The sequence below is a fragment of the Hippopotamus amphibius genome, chromosome 4 (assembly GCF_030028045.1).
Source record: "Hippopotamus amphibius kiboko isolate mHipAmp2 chromosome 4, mHipAmp2.hap2, whole genome shotgun sequence".
Classification (NCBI taxonomy): domain Eukaryota; kingdom Metazoa; phylum Chordata; class Mammalia; order Artiodactyla; family Hippopotamidae; genus Hippopotamus; species Hippopotamus amphibius.
In genome coordinates, this window is record NC_080189.1 from 82114517 (window position 1) to 82131749 (window position 17233).

At 44.3% G+C, this 17233-nt stretch overlaps 1 protein-coding gene across 2 annotated transcripts in view; it reads right to left on the reverse strand.

Annotated features, from left to right (window-relative positions):
* POU6F2 (POU class 6 homeobox 2) overlaps nucleotides 1–17233 on the reverse strand; it is a 470305-nt gene that overhangs the window by 19371 nt on the left and 433701 nt on the right. For both annotated transcript variants that reach the window (XM_057733429.1, XM_057733430.1), the window contains one exon: nucleotides 4274–4480. In XM_057733429.1, coding sequence (XP_057589412.1) covers nucleotides 4274–4480 — 207 coding nt within the window. The remainder of the gene's footprint in view (nucleotides 1–4273; nucleotides 4481–17233) is intronic.

A 17233-nucleotide genomic window follows, 5' to 3' on the forward strand; every position in this document is an offset into this window, starting at 1 on the left:
GTGGCAGGAGTTTGCCAGACAGAGGAGGTGCGGAAGGCATTCCAGGCCAGGGGCACAGGGTGTGCAGAGAGCCTGCCGCCTGTCAGCTGAGCTCGGCTGCAGTGACAGGGGAGACCAGAGAGGTGAGATGCCCAGATGTGTGGCTGGAAGGTCAAAGGTCTGTTTTGTATTGGGGTCACTGACACACATTTCATCCATCTAGGAAACCCTTACACTATTTTAGACCCCTTGTGGGTGGAAATGCCTCATTTGTGTCTCATTCTGGGTTGCTCCAAGAAAAAACTGGGGACTACTGATTCAGGTCAGAGCTGGGGAAAAAAAAGGAAGCAAGTACTTTTTTTTTTTTTTTTTTTTTGAGAAAAATGGATTTGGGTAATCATATGGCATTTTAGAGAGCTAATTTAAATAAACCACTTTCCTTTGTCTTCCTACTAGTGCCAAGATTACATTTTGAAGAACAATTGAGTGCCTTCATGGATGGCAGCCTCTAAGTATGGGTTGGCCAAAAACTTCGTTTGGGGTTTTCTGTAACATCTTTTGGAAAAACCCAAACGAGGTTTTTGGCCAACCCAATATTATAGCTATGGTATTTAAGTTTGGAAAAATTTCAATGCTTCAGTTTTACAAATTACATTTTCCTTTTTAAATGTCTCTCTTTCCTTAATGACACTAAAAAACCCCTCCCCTTAACTTTTGTTGGGATTAGTCAGAGGAAGAAAAAATATACACAAAAATGATGTTTGTGCTGCTCATGAAGAAATCATTAATTCCCAGTCACAGGATACTAAGAGGCAAAGCCGGGCATCTGGGTTGTTCTGACTTTTGAGGCTACAGAAGCCCGTGGAGGGAACAAAAGTTTACTTTTGAGCTCCACCAACTATTTTTGCATTAAGTAATTTGTTTCATGGACAGAAAGATACTTCTGTCTCTCTCTTACTCTCTCTCTCTCTCTTATTTTTATCTAGTCCTTTTCTGACTTTTATTTTCTGGCATTGCTCACTAAGGATCTCTGATGTGATACTGTGGAGGTGATATCTAGGGCTATCAGATCCTGGTATATATTTTTAAAAAAATACCGTTTGTATTTCAGATGATAACTTTGCAGGTTCTCCATCTTTCATCATTGGAACAAATCATCATCAAGACTAGCTGACTTTTCTCTCAGATTTTATTCAATGCTCTTGTAATTAGTGGTTGGGAGATATGAAAATTAAGGATGTAATGAGTTTTATTAAATTAAACCAGGTTGTCTAGCCTGAGAGCTCTGGACTTCACTTCATAAAAAGTGGACTTCCTTCTGAGGGTGAGTTAGGGAACTCTCTGCTCCTGTAATTTATTACCTATTTTACTGCTGGAACTATGCTCTTGTGAGATCAAGCATTTGTCATAAATCACATGAAAAAATAAATTGAGAAACTTCTCTACTGTACGATAGAAATCCTTTATTTTTTAGTGGTTGTCCATATTGTGTTTCTTCAATGTAAAGGGTAATATTTAAAGAAAAAATTGAAGACCACTATCCTTATGCCTCCAGCTCTGAGCTTTTTACTTTTGGACTCTGGGCATTTTATGACCCGCTATCCTCAGAATCTTCGCTTTTATATCTGGGACTCAGACTTGAGCATTTCCTGTTGATTCACCCAACTTGTTAACTTTACCACACATTCCTAGGTGTTTCAATCAGAGCCAATGCCAAGAAACAGTAACAGTCATTCATCTATTGCCGCCATTTTCCTGATAGTTCTCACCAGGTTCACCATTGGTTCCCTTGATCTTTCTGGGATTTGGGTAGACCACTGGCACACGCCTTGAACAACAGGACGGGCCCGTGGCTGCCTGCCAGGACCTGAGGATTCAAGAAGGTTCGCGTGTCCTTTCAGCTGTGCACACGCGTCCTCTCAGCACGCACGTATATGAGAGAGGCATACATGGGCAAGGAGAGCCCAGCTCTCTGGGATGCTGGTTGTAACAGACATGAGTTGGATTTGCAAGGCACATCCCTGAGAGGCTGGCTGCGTCTTCCCAGCTGCTAGATCTCCGATTCTACAGTGCCAAGGGTGATGGTGGTGGTTAGACCAGCAGAAGACCAGACGTTTCCGCTGTGATGATGAGGTTGCATTCCAGGGGCCAACAGGTGTTGTGTGAGGAAGCGTCTGAGGTGCATCTGTGCTCATGGGGGAGACTGTGGAAATGGATTCATGACGTTGATTGTGGGCGAGGGTTCGAGAGCAGCGCCACACCTGCCTCTCACTTGCCGTTTCTTGGTTCGGTCCTTCTGCTGGGTGGAAACTGTACTACCTCAAATATAGAGCTGTCCTCTTACATAACAGCAATGGTCTATCACCCACACACCCTCCTGAGAAATTCAAGGTGAGAGTGAGAGCTACTTTGTGTTAAATGTTGATGATCTCTAATTAATTCCTCACCTTTTTTGCAATTTACAGCTTGGCTTTGCTGACAGAAATCGTTTTTAGCGGATCGTGTGAAAAGAGGCTGATCTCCTCATTTCCGCCCCCAGAGATAATTTTGAACATAAGTTTGAACAGATAGAACTGGGGATTAAAGAGCCAGTGAAGCATAGAGAGTCTTGCCTTTTGGGGGGGAGCTGGTTCAAAGGTAGCGAATCCAGTGGGACCTTATAAATAGTACAAGAAAGAAAACAGCTGGGAGAGGGGGGCAAGGGGAGGGGGTGGACGTCTCACGGCACATTTGGCAGGGGCTGTCCCACTGCCTGCGACAAAGCTGAGGAAGAAGAGGGCTTGCATGACGGTCCTCAGACTCCACGTTCCAATCACAGGAAACATCCTCCTGCTTCTTTGTCCCCCAAGCTCCCTCCCATGTCCCCGCCTCTGTGCCTGCTGCTCCCACTGCCTCGAATGTCGCTGGCCCATCATTCACCTGGCTGACTCCCACTCACCCATCAAGACTCAGTTCCAGACCATTTTCCCTGTGAGGACTCAAAACTCTCTGGACAGAGTTGGTGACTCCCATCTCTGAGATGATACTAAACTTTGTGCACACCTGTCCCGTTACAGGACGTTCTGTTTTATTTATTATTTATTTATTTATTTATATTTATTATTTATTTATTTATTAACTAGAGAAAGCCTGGGCTTTCTCCAGTTGTGGTGAGCGGAGGCTACTCTTCGTTGTGGTGTGTGGGCTTCTCATTGCAGTGGCTTCTCTTGTTGTGGAGCACATGCTGTAGGTCACATGGGCTTTAGTAGTTGTGGCACTCAGGCTCAGTAGCTGTGGTGCACAAGTTTAGTTGCTCCACGGCACGTGGGATCTTCCCGGACCAGGGATTGAACCTGTGTCCCCTGCATTGGCAGGCAGATTCTTAACTACTCCACTGCCAGGGAAGGCCCTGTTTTATTTATTTATTTATTTATTTATTTATTTATTTATTTATTGCCACACCGCATGGCTTGTGGAATCATAGTTCCCCAACCAGGGATCGAACCCAGGCCCCCTGCAGTGGAAGCCCAGAGTCTTAACCACTGGACCACCAGGGACGTCCCAGGACATTCTGTGTATTGCACAGTGGGGCTGTGCTCTTCCATCTGTGTCCTCTATAAGACCTCAGGCTCCTTAAGACCAGAAAGCATCACTCTGTTACCCCTGATTCTTATTAAGCAGGGGTCTGCTATATAGTGGGTTATCAACATAGGTTTATTGAATTCATCGGAAGTTCCGTGAGGTCAGGGACCATGTCTTTCTTCTTCAGGGTTGTGTACCCAGCCTCTAGTATAGCATACAGGAAGTGCTTGATGGATATTTGAATGGAAAAAATGAACTGGATTGTCATGGTTTTAATGAAAGTCTACCAATTGGAACTTCCTATTTTTCGTTCCCTAATTTGTAGGCAGCACTCTCAGCAGTGTCAGGTTGGGATCTCTTGGTGTTTAATACTTTTTTTTCCCCACTTACAGTTAAGACATAAATGGTCTTGGTTTCTTCTTGACCCCTTTTAAAATTGAAAGTTAACTATTATAAGCAGAGATACATAAGAACACCTATTTATTGAATTTTAGGCTATTGTCTCTGTTATAATTGAATATATTCCTATTTGTAGATTAGCAGCTATTTAGTTATCACCCATATTCACTAAGAATGAAAAATAAAGCTACTTGCTTTTTTATAAGTATTGATATGTTAGGATTAAATGTTTTCTAATTTAAAAATATCTTTACATTGATTGAGCCCAGACAGAAGAAGGGCAATAAGGAGAGGTGTCCAGGTAGCCAAGGCCGCCTGGACGTGGAGCCTTTACCTGCTGCCCGGGCTTGATGGGGGAGAGCGTGATGCCCTGGGTGTTGATCACTGGCAGGATCTGGTTCCCGATGACCGTGGCGATGATCTGGCCCTGGGCGTTGGTCAGGAGCTGGGGGGTGATCGGCTGCACCTGAAGGCCCTGAGTGCCGCTCGCTGCTTGGCTCGGCGGCCCCGGATTCGGCATCAGAGGAATGGTCCCAATGATCTGCAAGAGACAGGCCCACAGATGAGGCTCCGGGCTCCGCTCAGGGTCTGCCCATGTACCCGAAGACCACTCACGCCCTGGTCTCTGTCGGAGGCTCCCTGAGAGCCGATACAGAATCCTTGAACAGATCTGGAGGTGCGGGTGTGGAAGAAAGTATCAGAGGATGAGCATCGAAAGGAGAGAGAAACACACTTGGACTGAGTGCGTGGCGGGAAGGGGAACACATCTTATTTAAAAATAAAATCATGGATTAACAGATACACACGACTGTATATAACACAGATAATCAACACGTGCGGCTGCACAGTACAGGGACTCTACACAATACTCTGCAATAACCTGTCTGGGAAAAGAATCTGAAAAAGAACAGCTACATGTATATGTATATCTGAGTCACTTTGCTGTACACCTGAAACCAACATAACACTCTAAATCAACCATACTCCAATATAAAATAAAAATTAAAAAAAAATCAAGCATCCGTGAGGGCAGAGACATACGGATCCTGCCAGGGCAGCACAGACACCTGCTCTGTCTCAGCAGCAGATGGAAGAGCGACCTCTCATGCACTGAAGACCCTCATCTGTCTGGGGAGCTGTGCCCCTTCCCCACAGGGTTCCTCACACAACCTGCTCCCTTACATCTTCTCCTCTGCTCAGGTCTCCCTTGCCCTCTCCCTCCCTCCTTCCCTTCCCTGGCATCCCGCTCCTCTCTCAAGGTCGAGGGTCAGCTCCCCGACACCCCAGCAGGATGAGGATACCCCAGCAGCACCCTGGTGCTCACGGGGGTCGCGGGCCCGGGTTCTGGAGTCAGGGACACAGGAGTCCATTCCCAGCTGGGCCACCTCCTCTACAACATTGTCAAGAAGCCTAAGCTTTCTGAGGGCTTGAGAGAACTGGGATCATAAACAGATATTTGAAACTCAAAATAGTGGTGAATTGACTACCAAGGACTGAAAACCTTTTTAAAAAGCATTTTAAATGGTGTGTTTTAAACTGGGCCCCAAAGGTTAGAGGACCAGGGCTTCTGCGACAGGTGGGGGAAGGTGGTTCTTCGCATCTGGTAGCCTCTGGCTTCAGTAAGGGGATTGTGTGGCGCACGGCAGGAGGGGCCTGGCTGGATGCAATCACCGTGTGAAGGAGAAAGGCAGCATGAGCAGAGGTGTCTGTAAGATCTGGAAACACAGACCACATTCGTATGTTGTCAGGGGCAAACCTAATCTGTGAGAGCAGAAAGTAGGATCTGTGTTTTCCAGTGCTGTGGACTCTCCTGGGGAAAGTCGTGGAGCTCGGGTGGGATGCTTTCCCCTCCAGGTACCGCAGGATGGTCACGCGGCTCTGCTCTGCTGGTCGTCTTCTAGGGCCACTTCCCAGACGCGAACTGTGGTGACACGGCCCCCGAGATGTATTAATAATGCAGTCTCAGGAAGGGCTTCATGGACATGGTTTCCATTCATTCCACATTCTCACAACAGCGCAGTCCCGTGGGCCCTAGTCCTGCCCCTTGTTAGTAGACAAGACAGCAGAGGGTCAGGGAAGAGTGTGCAAGTGGCAGAGCTGGAGCCCAGGTCTGCAGAACCCCCAAATGCTCGCTTTTCCACATGTCACCTGGCTCCCACCGCAGGCAGGACATGGGCGGGCACCAGCTCTTAGGAAAAGCCCTGCATCCTGTTTGCCGTTTCCCAGCAGACGGTCAACTGCTTGTGGTTTATAAATGATCCCGTTTTCTCTGTCCACGGTACCCCAAGCAGGGCTTTGAACATAGTTTCTCAATAACTGTCTTTGGAAGCAGTGGTTTCTGGACTCAGCTGTCTCTTGGATTCCAGATACAACTGGCACTGCAGAGGACCTGTGAGGCCACGGGATTCAGTGCCGAAGATCAGGACGCAGGGATGCTCCCTCCTTGCTCGGTGGGCCCTGCTCCCACCACAAAAGCCCCTGTGGGATGGCGCTAATGGAGGAGCTGTGTGAATATCAAGTATCCATGGCAGTTGTCAATAGCTGCCAATAAAGGTCAAGTAATTACCATGAAAGTGGTCAGTGGTCCCTCAGGGAGGCTGCAGCTCTGCAGTCTCACTGAGCAAGCCCACGCTCTGCCCCCAGCAGCATCGGCCCTGAGTGTGTCCCATCCGTGCCAGCAAGGTCAGGAGGAGTCCACATCAATAGATCAGGGCGCATAAGTACTTTATTGATGAGTGGTCTTGCATTAAACATCCCACGATTCAAAGGCTGTTCCTATGACCCCACAGGCAATGCCGAGGAGGCCCCGGGAGCAGGCTCCTCGTCCTACTCTGACGCTGGCTACTTCTGCTTTCCTCACTTGCACCGTGAAATGTACAACCCCCCTCCCCCTCAGTGCACTGTGAAAGCTCAGCGGCTGACCCATCACCTCTGGCTTCCTCGTGTCTCGGGCCTGGGAAGCCCCTCTCCACCCGACTGGCCTCAGTTGCAAGCCTACGGAAGCTGGATTCATTTGGGTGGCAGGGTTGCGGGCTCTATTTTAGGCAGGATGTCAGCATGTTTAGCCTGGGAGAAGCTTCAGAGGGAGGCACGGCACCTGACAGCTACAGAACACACTGTGATGCAGAGCGAGGCATTCTGCTGCCAAGAAGACTGACACCAGTCTGTGCTCGCCTGGCGGTAATGAGAGGCTCTGGCTGCGTTCTGGGTAGAAAGAGGAAGAAAGACAAACGCGAACAGCTCACCAGCTCTTCCCCAAGTGCAGCCTCGCTTGCCAACACTGCACGGCGACATTACTAAAACATGGTGCCACTTTTGTCCCCCTGCCCTCTCCCCCCCCCATCCCTCTCTTCTTTCCTGGGCCCTAGCATCACTTACAGAGGGTAGGACAGCATTAGTGTCAGAGCCAGAGGGAACCCTTTAACAGGAGGGTTTGCCTGACAGGTGGCGGGGTGGGGTCGGGTGGTTCTAAAGTCACGAAGGCTTCCATGAAGTTGAGCGTTTTTCATTTTTGTTCCTATTTCAGGGGAGTCGGGATCACCATCTCAGCATGTCAAATACATGGCAGTGCTTTGCGGGGAATTTTCTAATATTCCCCAATGCCATACAACTCTCTCATTTTCATTTGTTCCGATGCATCCAAGTGTGGAGACGGTCACACACTGTGTTGTTGAAAACCTGTCAGATGTGCCGATTTTGCTTAGGTGGCTCTGACTCCCCTCAGCGCTTACACAGATTGCACAGAAACTCCTCCTTGGACTCTGACTTCCAAAAGGTGGCAACAAGGAAATGAGAGGAACCGAGGCAGCAAGGTGGGAGGCTCTTTGACCTGGGAAACTTGTAAGGCCTTTCGATATTCAGGGGAAGTATTTGCATCTATACATGTTTCAACAAAATCAGGAAATTAAAACTGAGGTTTGAAAAGGCGATAGGGAAATTGATTTGAGGTGAAGAAAGAGGCCATTTTTAAGATACTTGTGGTCCTGTGACTAGCTTTTAGAGTTTGATTTTCTGGTTCCCAGAGCTAGGGATCTACTGCAAGGAGACATCCTGATGGAAGGACATGTCACTGAGCAAACAAGGCCAGTAGACTGGGATTCCGGATCCAAGCATTGGACACACAAGACAAATTCCAACTCTCCTGAGATGCTGAGAAAACTCTGGCAGAGCTGCCTGGTACCTGCACACCCTTCTCTATGTAAGGCACGGTGTTGTGTGCCTTGGAAGACACCAGGAAGACAGAACTGGGGCAGGGGAGGGGGCGATAAGACAGGCATATTGCATGCAAAGATTCTAACAAGCCAACAGAGAAATGACATGCACTAAACAGGTGGCAAGGACTGTCTGATAAAAATCTCTCTACTCAAGTGGTCAGTGCTCAGAAGAAAACTGGGAACGAATGAGTGCTTTCAGAGGAGGAAAGATGAGGACCCGTGGCTGGGAAGTCTTCATAGAAGAAATGCGGGCAGAACAGGGTCTTGGAGGTTGGGTGGGGGTTTTACAAGGCAGAGAATCCATTCCAGACAAGAGATGAGCAACATGGTGGTGGTGAGTTAACTAGTTTGCATGCAAAAGAGGGTACGGACTTTGGGCAGTAACAGGTCAAATTCCCTCCAGGCAAGAGGTTCCGATGAATGGTTTTTGAGGGGAGGCATGGAGAAGAATACTGAAATGGAACTATTTCAGCTGGGAATGTGACCACGTGGCAAGAATGGACTGGAGTGTCCAGAGACTGCAGACCAGGAGATGAGTCCCTAGGATGCTATTGTAGTCGTCCAAGTGTGAAGCAAAAGGCTTCAGTGAATCCTTGACATAGGGGTTTCTTTATCCATTGCCTTCCACTTCAATTCAAAAAGCATGGCCTACTTTATGCCTAGGTTGCAACATTAGAAATTTTTGAGTCAAGTTATTGCCACATCAATCCCACAGCAAATAGCTCAGGCATCGTTTGCAATGATCCTCTCTGTCTTTGTCCTGACTCCGAGGGTAATGATTCATCTCTGATGAATGCTTTAACCAGGAGGAAGCCGGTACTGGTATTGTAATGATAATTTGTGACCTAAAAGAGTTCTGGGCTCTCTGGTGGGGGAGGGGCGGGAGCAGGGGAGACACGACGGGACTTACTTGGTTGTTAGGGTTCATGTTCACTTGTCTCTTTGTTTAGAGGAGTTAAGAGCATAAACCACAATGGAGAATAAAGTCTGTGTTGTAAGAGCAACTAAAAAAAAATCACTAAAATGATTACTAATGTTCATTAGCATGTCTCTCTAATCCCGTAAGGATCAGGGTGGCTTACACAGAAGTGGGACTATCATTATTCAGCAGCAATTATAATTTAAGCCACTGTAAAGATTAACACGTGATTGTGGCAGCCCCCAGCAAGTCAGTGCCATGTAACGCCTTGGGTTATGAGGTTATCATTACGATGCCCTTATGGACCTCGGTCTAGTTGAGGTCTTCAGTAGGGATGAATTATGACTGATGGAGGGGAACGGGTGCTGAATGTATTCACTGCCGGCATGTAGGTGTCATCCGCAGCAGTTGAGGGTGGTATCACAGAAGCCTAGGGCATCCAGACAAGCTGTCTGATGGGCCACATGTCGTAATAGTCTCTGACATGCTGTTAAACTCTGCCACGGAGAATGTGATTGCGGACGTCAATGTGACAAGTAATTCTGTTGCACATATCTTTAAGAAAAGGAAACCTGTCAATGCTGGAAATCGGTGACTTTTCAGGGCTTTCAATCCATCAGCAGAGGCAATTCTTTGCCAAGTATTTGTGTAACCTCAGCACTTTTTGGTCAAGAGGATTTTGTTCACACCTGGCGTCACTTTGTCCATTCTTGAACATAGAGCTTCTAGCATCCGAGAGCCAAGGACCTGGTAGTGACTGATCACCAGTCTCTGTCCCCTTGCTTTCTGGTCTGGCCACAACCACTGTTCTCTTTTCCTCCAACAGATGATTTTTGTCTTCTTTATATAATATGTTCATTTCAGTCTCATGGGCTCCCAGGTTGAAGGTTAAACTCACTTAGAGTTATTTTGGCAGCTGTGATTAGGATGTTGATCCAAGAAGAATAGGAGAATAAACCATTTCCCAAACAAAATTTATTTTTGTGACATGCAGTCCAGTGCCTTCCTGCACATAGCTGTGTCCAAGATGGGGAACAGAAGTGTGAATATTTAGAGGGTTTCTATTGGAGAATCTGAATCAGAGATAGCAAAGGCATGAAGATAAGCAGATGAAAGAGTTAAAATTAGAGAAAGACCCTCAACTAAGGACAAATAGATTTAATCTCGCAGGCAACAGCAATGAATTGGCCATGGTTTCCTGGAGCTCTGGAGGTTCCAGGGTACTGGAAGAAATAGTGTCGCGATTGATTAACAATGTCTGGCAAGGGCATGGGCATAGGCAATGGTGGTGTGTCTGAAGGTGGCATAACTAAAGCCCAAGACCTGAGACAGATGATCGTAGACCAACTTGCAGGAAATGGGTGACACACAATTTCTTAATGAGTAACTGCGAGAAAGAGCTTTTTACAGCCTAAGTTTTAATGCTCATGTAATGGGTATTGATAGGTATTCCACCACCTCTGACAATACCTACTTACTCAATGTTTCTCACTGTCAGTTAAAATTAGGATCCCTGCTGCTGGGTGCTCTACTATTTGGCTTCAACTTTAGAGACACACTCACAGATAAGAGTAAAGAATTGGAGGTGTCATGATCTTTAAAATGTCACTTTGACTCACATTATGAGAAGGATAATTTGCATGAAAACTGATGTTGTAAAAACAGCAATAACAACAGTAAAAAATCCTCTGCCCTAAAAGCTTCTTAAAAGCCATTTTTTTTTCTTAATAGAGTTTAAGAGATAAATATACAGAGAGAGAGAGAGAGAGAGAGAGAGAGAAATTCCCCACTGGTTGGGTTCAAGCCCAGGCTTTGCCACTAACTAGTGGAAAATTGTTGGTGAATTATTTCACCTGTTAGAACCTCAGTTTGCTCTTCTATAAAATGGGAATAATAATCATACACTTCATAAGGTTATTATAAAGACTGAATAAATTAGCATATGCAAAACACCCAACGCAGTGCTCTAACAACCAAAGACGTGCTCCATAAATGTTTGTTAATCAACACGTTTGTTTTGAATCTTGTGACTGCTCTGAAATCATTTCAAGCTAATATTAGACTTTTGAAGAAGGAAGTGTTTCTTTGAATGTTACAATTGCAGAATTTATAATTTTAAGAAAACGAGCATGAGTGATATTTGAGTTCTACACATCTTTTTTCTGAACAATTAGTCTAAATTTGGGGTGTTCATACACGTTATATATTTATAATTTGTGTACTGCTTCTAAATGCTCATGGGTAGGTGAAATTCCTATTGAAGTTGTTGGGGTTTTATAAAGTTCCAGAACTGGGCCCATGCCATAAACTCAAATCTATTTATGATGGAATTGATTGATTAAACATTTTGCCATGTTTTCTTTGCAGTGTTCAGTTCCATTGCTGATAATAAATGTAGAGTGGAGGGAGAAAAAAAATGTTTGTTTATAACTTCATTTTTCTTACATGCTTTGGTAGTAATTCCTGGGCTTTTGCACTAGGTTACAAAAGCTTTCTAGAATTCTTCTGAATGTTATAATTTCACTATGAAAAGATTTTACCCTGAGGAACAGAACACAGTAGCTGACCATGAAAAATAATCAGATCTTCCTTGTCTTGTCACCGAATGCAAAGTTGGGAGTTTTAGTGGAGGCACCGAGATTCCATAGGTGCTGTGTTCCAAAGGAGGGACTAGGTCTTTGTGCTTTTACAGAAAACGTTTCTGAAAACCAGTTAGATATTTCCAGAACTCAGGCGAGTGAAGGGAGACAAAGAGAATTTTTGAAATTCTGTGTGTCTTCCTCACTCTCAGGGATGGGGCATGGGATGCTTTCTCCTCTCCTCAACATGAATGAAAGTGCTTGAATAAATATTGTCTCCTCAATTTGGGGGATACACACCCAAAGAATCTAGAGGTGAGAGGCTATGGCTTTAAGAGCTGACTGGAGAGGAGAGAGAAAGGCAGGGAGAGGAAAAAGAGGAGGGAGGGAGAAAAAAAGAGGGGGAGAGAGAGCGAGAGGAAATGGAGTTTCAGCGCGTTGGCACTAGGTACGCTCCCACTGATAAGCGAGACGTTGTGTTTCCCTGGACTCACTGTCATGGGTCTGAGCCATTTAAAAATCCTTGTCCCAGAGGGCCCCCTAAGCCACAGGCACTGGGACAGCATCACAGAGAGAGCCTTGAAGAGCACAGGAGAAACCCAAGCCCTGAGAAGGAAGTGAGCAGCTGGAAGAAACCACTTTGCCATAGCAATGTGACCTTGGAAGGTCCCAGTGGGGCCTGGGAAGATCTCACGAGAGTACCCCTGAGAGTTGGCTTGAATCATCCGTCAGCCCAGAGAGCAGAAGCCATTCTATGACAGTTCAGCAAAATGGGGTCATTCTTACCCCCCATCTGTCCTTTCCCCACCTCAACCTGACCTGTCAGAAACAGAGTCCATGAGCTGAGGAAAGGAGAATCGTTCCACAAGCGAAAGAAATCGACTGGGCTACCCTTTCCCACAGCAGCAACAGAAGGAAGGAGGCCCAGTTGGGGCCACTGGTGGTGGTGGTGGGAAATTTGTTAGTTTCAAAAATTTGGTTACTGTCAGGGAACTGGGAATCTTATCTGCAATGTTTTTTTTCTTCTTATCTGCAATTTAAAGTGACCACAGGAGACTGTATTCCCTGAAAAGCAGTTATAGGGCAAGATCCCCCTGCTTTTATCTGGGGTGCGGTGGGGAGAATGCCTATGGCCAGGGAGAAGGTTGAGAGGGACAGTGGGAGGCTTTGATAATTATCCCCAAATCCCAGTTCTGTCCTCTTTCCCCCTTATATGGGAAGAGGTTTGATAATCATAAATTACTGCATAAAGATATTTAAATTTGTAAATCTTTCCCAGTCTCCCACCCCTCTGGGCTAACTCACCATTGTGTGTGCAAGGGGGGTCAAATGTGAGAGGAACGTGTTATCTTTTTATTTTTAAATTTAATTTTAGCACTTTGAGCCTATATTTAAGTAGCTTGTCTAAATTAAACACATCTTATTCATGAATATGAGCAAGTATTTTCTAAGCCACTGCCATCTGTAAAAAACAGGCAAATATGGACTGTCTTGACTTTCATTATTAAGGTCAATCAATAATACTTTTTTAGGAGATCTTGTGGATCACACAGTTATGACTTTGTTAACTAAGGATGCTTGAAAAATAGAGGAGAAAGATAAGCAAGAAGAGGACACGGAGGAAAAGGGGAGAGAATTTAACGAGCTACCAGAGGTGAAGAATTTAAAATTGTGAGTAGAATACACATTTTCTCATAAACTATGAATTTGGTTTATTTCTGAGAAGTAGGTGCTGCTGCTATTTATAACACGGATTGTTGAAGTTTCAGGACTTAAAAATGGATACTATCAAAATGCCTTAGTCGCTAAAGTTCTTCTGAATCTTCTGAACACCCGATAATCTAACAGGGAAAGCCAGTGCCCACCAAAGGAGAAAATAGTGAACGATACCTAGGAAAAGGTAGGTCGGAAGGGTCAGGACTATGTTAACACGGTCCTTGGACAATATGTTAGCAAGATTATTCTCGTTAGTAATCAGCAGTCTTTCTAAGGTCTAGTAATGATATGCTTTTATGGGTTTCCATTTCCTCTCTTACCTTTAATGAAACCCACGACTCACCCCAAATTCCCAAACACGCTGTGAACACAGACTTCTGTTTAATTGTTGAGAAAGAAGAAATCTAATGTGTGTGCCTTTGTTTTCCACTTACAAACGATGAGGCAGGGGTGAAAGGGTTCTCCTAGATCTCAATGATATAAGACAGGATGAATAATGTCAATTCCACAGGTGTTTTACAGGAACGATTTTCTTATGGAGCATGAGTTGAACCCTAGTTATGCAGTCCATTAGCAGTAAACATCGTGAAAGGAACTCCACATCTCAGGGAACTGACAGGCCTCCCAGGTAAGAGTCAACTCAGTTGATACCATGATCATTCTTATCGGACCTGAATCTTTCTCGAGTCCTTTGGCAAAATGAAGTTAGCAGCCGCAGCCCTGTTCTGAACGGTTGACAGTTCCTACTACAACAATACTACAACTGAATTTGGCACACTCTATGCTCTAGAGACGGGTGCTATTTATTTATTTATATTTTTGTTTTGTTTTATTTTTTATTTATTTTTAAAATATCTGTTTATTTGGCTGCATTGGGTCTTAGTTGTAGCATGCGGGGATCTAGTCCCTGACCAGGGATCAAATGTGGGCCCCCTGCATTGCGAGCACGGAGTCTTAACCACTGGACCACCAGGGAAGTCCCTGTTTGTTTTAATTTTAAGATGCATCATATCTGTTCTTAAATATTTCACTGTATTTGTGAGATTTGCTATTTTTCTTTTATTTGGGTTCCCACTCAAGTGTTAATAAAAGCTTTGATCCAGAGTATAATCAAAAGATTAAATTAAATTTACACAAGATGATATTAACATGGAGATGAGAAAGAAGTGAGGAGGCATTGGAACTGCCCGCATGGCTTATTCCTGGAGTCACTGGTGCGCAGGCATCAGTGCTCAGGAAATGAATCCTTTTCTTGAACACAGTATAGGGGCCCACCATCAACACAAATTTTAAAATTATATCTGAGTTATATGTTTACTCTACTGAGAAGCATATTGTCAAGCTCTGGATTATTTAGGGGTTTTTGATTTCTCTATGGAGCTGTTTTCCCTTTACTGCTCTGCTTACTTTTTACTCAACTAGAGGGTGGAATGAGGAAGACAGAAGAGGGGAGAGTAAATTTTGCAAAATGTTAGCTCAAGGTTTCATTGGGCTTGATGTTGGAACCAAAGATTGACTGGCTTCATCTGTGACTGGAAAGATATACTCAGTGATGCAAAGTAGGTTCTTCCGGCAAAGGTCAAATAAGCAAGACTCTCATCGCTAATGCAATTCTCCTTGGGCAGAGGAAGTGGAATTTGGAGAGATCTTTTTGGAAATGGACAGAGAGCTTGCTACTTTGTCTTATGCCTGTCTTCTCCTTGGAAATGTATTGCATATGATTAGCATATACCCAAATGCTTGGAATATGTGAGTTTAGTTGTTTATACACATATTGATACTTTACATATTAAAAGCATGCCTATGCGAATGGATAACACAGACATATTGGCAGAATTTTTGATGTCAGGAATGGAGGATTGAGGTAACTATGTAGATAATTCTAGCAAAGGGGTTAAAAAAAACACCTCCAACTTTGTCTGGAAAAGGTAGGCAATTGTCCTACCTCATAAGCTTTACTCTGAATGGTTTAAAATTGAGTGTTGTTTTATTCGTGCATTTACTCACGTACAAATTTATCACTCACGTGCTCATCCACCCACCTACCCACTCAACTAATCCCAGTGCCCATCCCTGGGCCACACCTCGTTGCTCTCATTCCCACTGTAGAAGACTGGAGAATTATCCAGCCATTTGAATCCATGGAAATCCTTTCTTTGGGATTAATAGGAGCATTCTGTATATCTTGTCAAATATGACACCAGCAACCTGCCAATGAAAAAGAAAGCCTAGGCTCCCAGTAGTGAGGATGGTCAAGATGGCAGAAGTTTATACAAAACTAAAACCCCTGCTGTTGACCAGAGTTCTATCGGCTCTTTTCTCCTCCAGGGAACCTGCTGTAATTGTCAATGAGTTGAGGGGATCTCCTGAGGTCCCTCCTTCTGAGGACTGACTGCATACTCGGATGTGTCACTGGACAGCTGAATTCACCCTTCATTGAAATAGGTTCTTATATTCTCTGAAAAGTGTTAGTTTTTTAAAAAATATTTCTCTGAAGAAGATCACTATTATTAAAATTTGATTTCTGCATTCTATTTACTGAGTTCCCATCATGTGCCAGGCACTGTTCTGGATTTGAGGAGTCTGAGAAATATCTGATGATCCTAAATTTCATTTTTAAATAACTTTGATCGTGAAAAAGAAGATAGCTAAAAGGCCTGCAGAAGTCAGATATCAATAGCGGCTGGGTTATTTACGGCGGGGAGGGGGGAGGGTAAGTAGGATGTAGATCCCTTGGGACATCTGGTCCCCAAGAACATAATTGAAACTGCCCGTTTCCCACTGCAGACTAGAAATGACAGGCACACAGTGGGGGAATGCCCTTCAGTTTTCACAGAACAATGTTCCTTTCTCAGTGACCCCACTGTAGTCGTAACCTCTGCCATCTTGATTCCACCACAAGGATCCATGGTGAATCGTTACGTGGTGCCACCATGCTCCCAAAGCACTTCACCTGTGACTATATTATGATTTTCCTATCTAATGAGTCCTAATTGGAATTAACAAATGTATATTTCAATCTGTAATTATTTATAACAGGGAAGTGTGACATCTCACACAAAAGCAAATGCCTAAAACCCATCATGGTTTTGGTTTCAACTTGTAGCTTCTCACATTATTTTTAATGGGGAGAAATGAAAATGTTGATAGATATGATCTAATACTTCAATTTCCAATTCTCTTTAGAGATTTTTACATTGTCATTATAATATTCATTATATTTGTCCAATAGGATGTTCCATGTACCAGGAAACAAATACAAATTCTTAAGGGTGAACCAGAAACATTTATTTCTTTGTCAGTTTCCTCTTTTCCCCAATGACTACAATTAAACTATCAGTTCTTTTTCATTTTCTTTGCAGCTGCCAACACTGTGGAATTACTAAAACATTTTTTTTTTCCTTGCAAGAGAGAATCACAACTGTGGTGAAGCCATCATTTTGCAGAAAGACGAACTTTGTAAGCCTTTACATGGCTTTGCCTAAGACTTTAAGTTTTAATGCCAGCCAAAGAAAAAAAATACCTAGAATGTGGGAAAGTATTTCTGCATCTCCCTGTTGATGCCAGATTAAGGGACTAAATCAGATTAAAGTTATTTATTGCTTGGGAGAACACTTTTTAGTTTGACTCAGCCTTGGTCCTTAGAAGCTTTAGTAAACATTCCTAAATGAAGCCCTGGACCTATGAACAGTTTATTATATATTTCTTCCCAAATGAGAGACAAAAGAGCTACAGCAATGATAGCAAGAAACCTAAATAAGGGACCAGTGATCTCAACTATCCCAAATGCTCTGGAGCAGTGGGAGTCAGTGAAGGAAATGTTTGGCACTTGCTCAAGAAAGTGCTGCGTGGGACTTCCTTGGCGG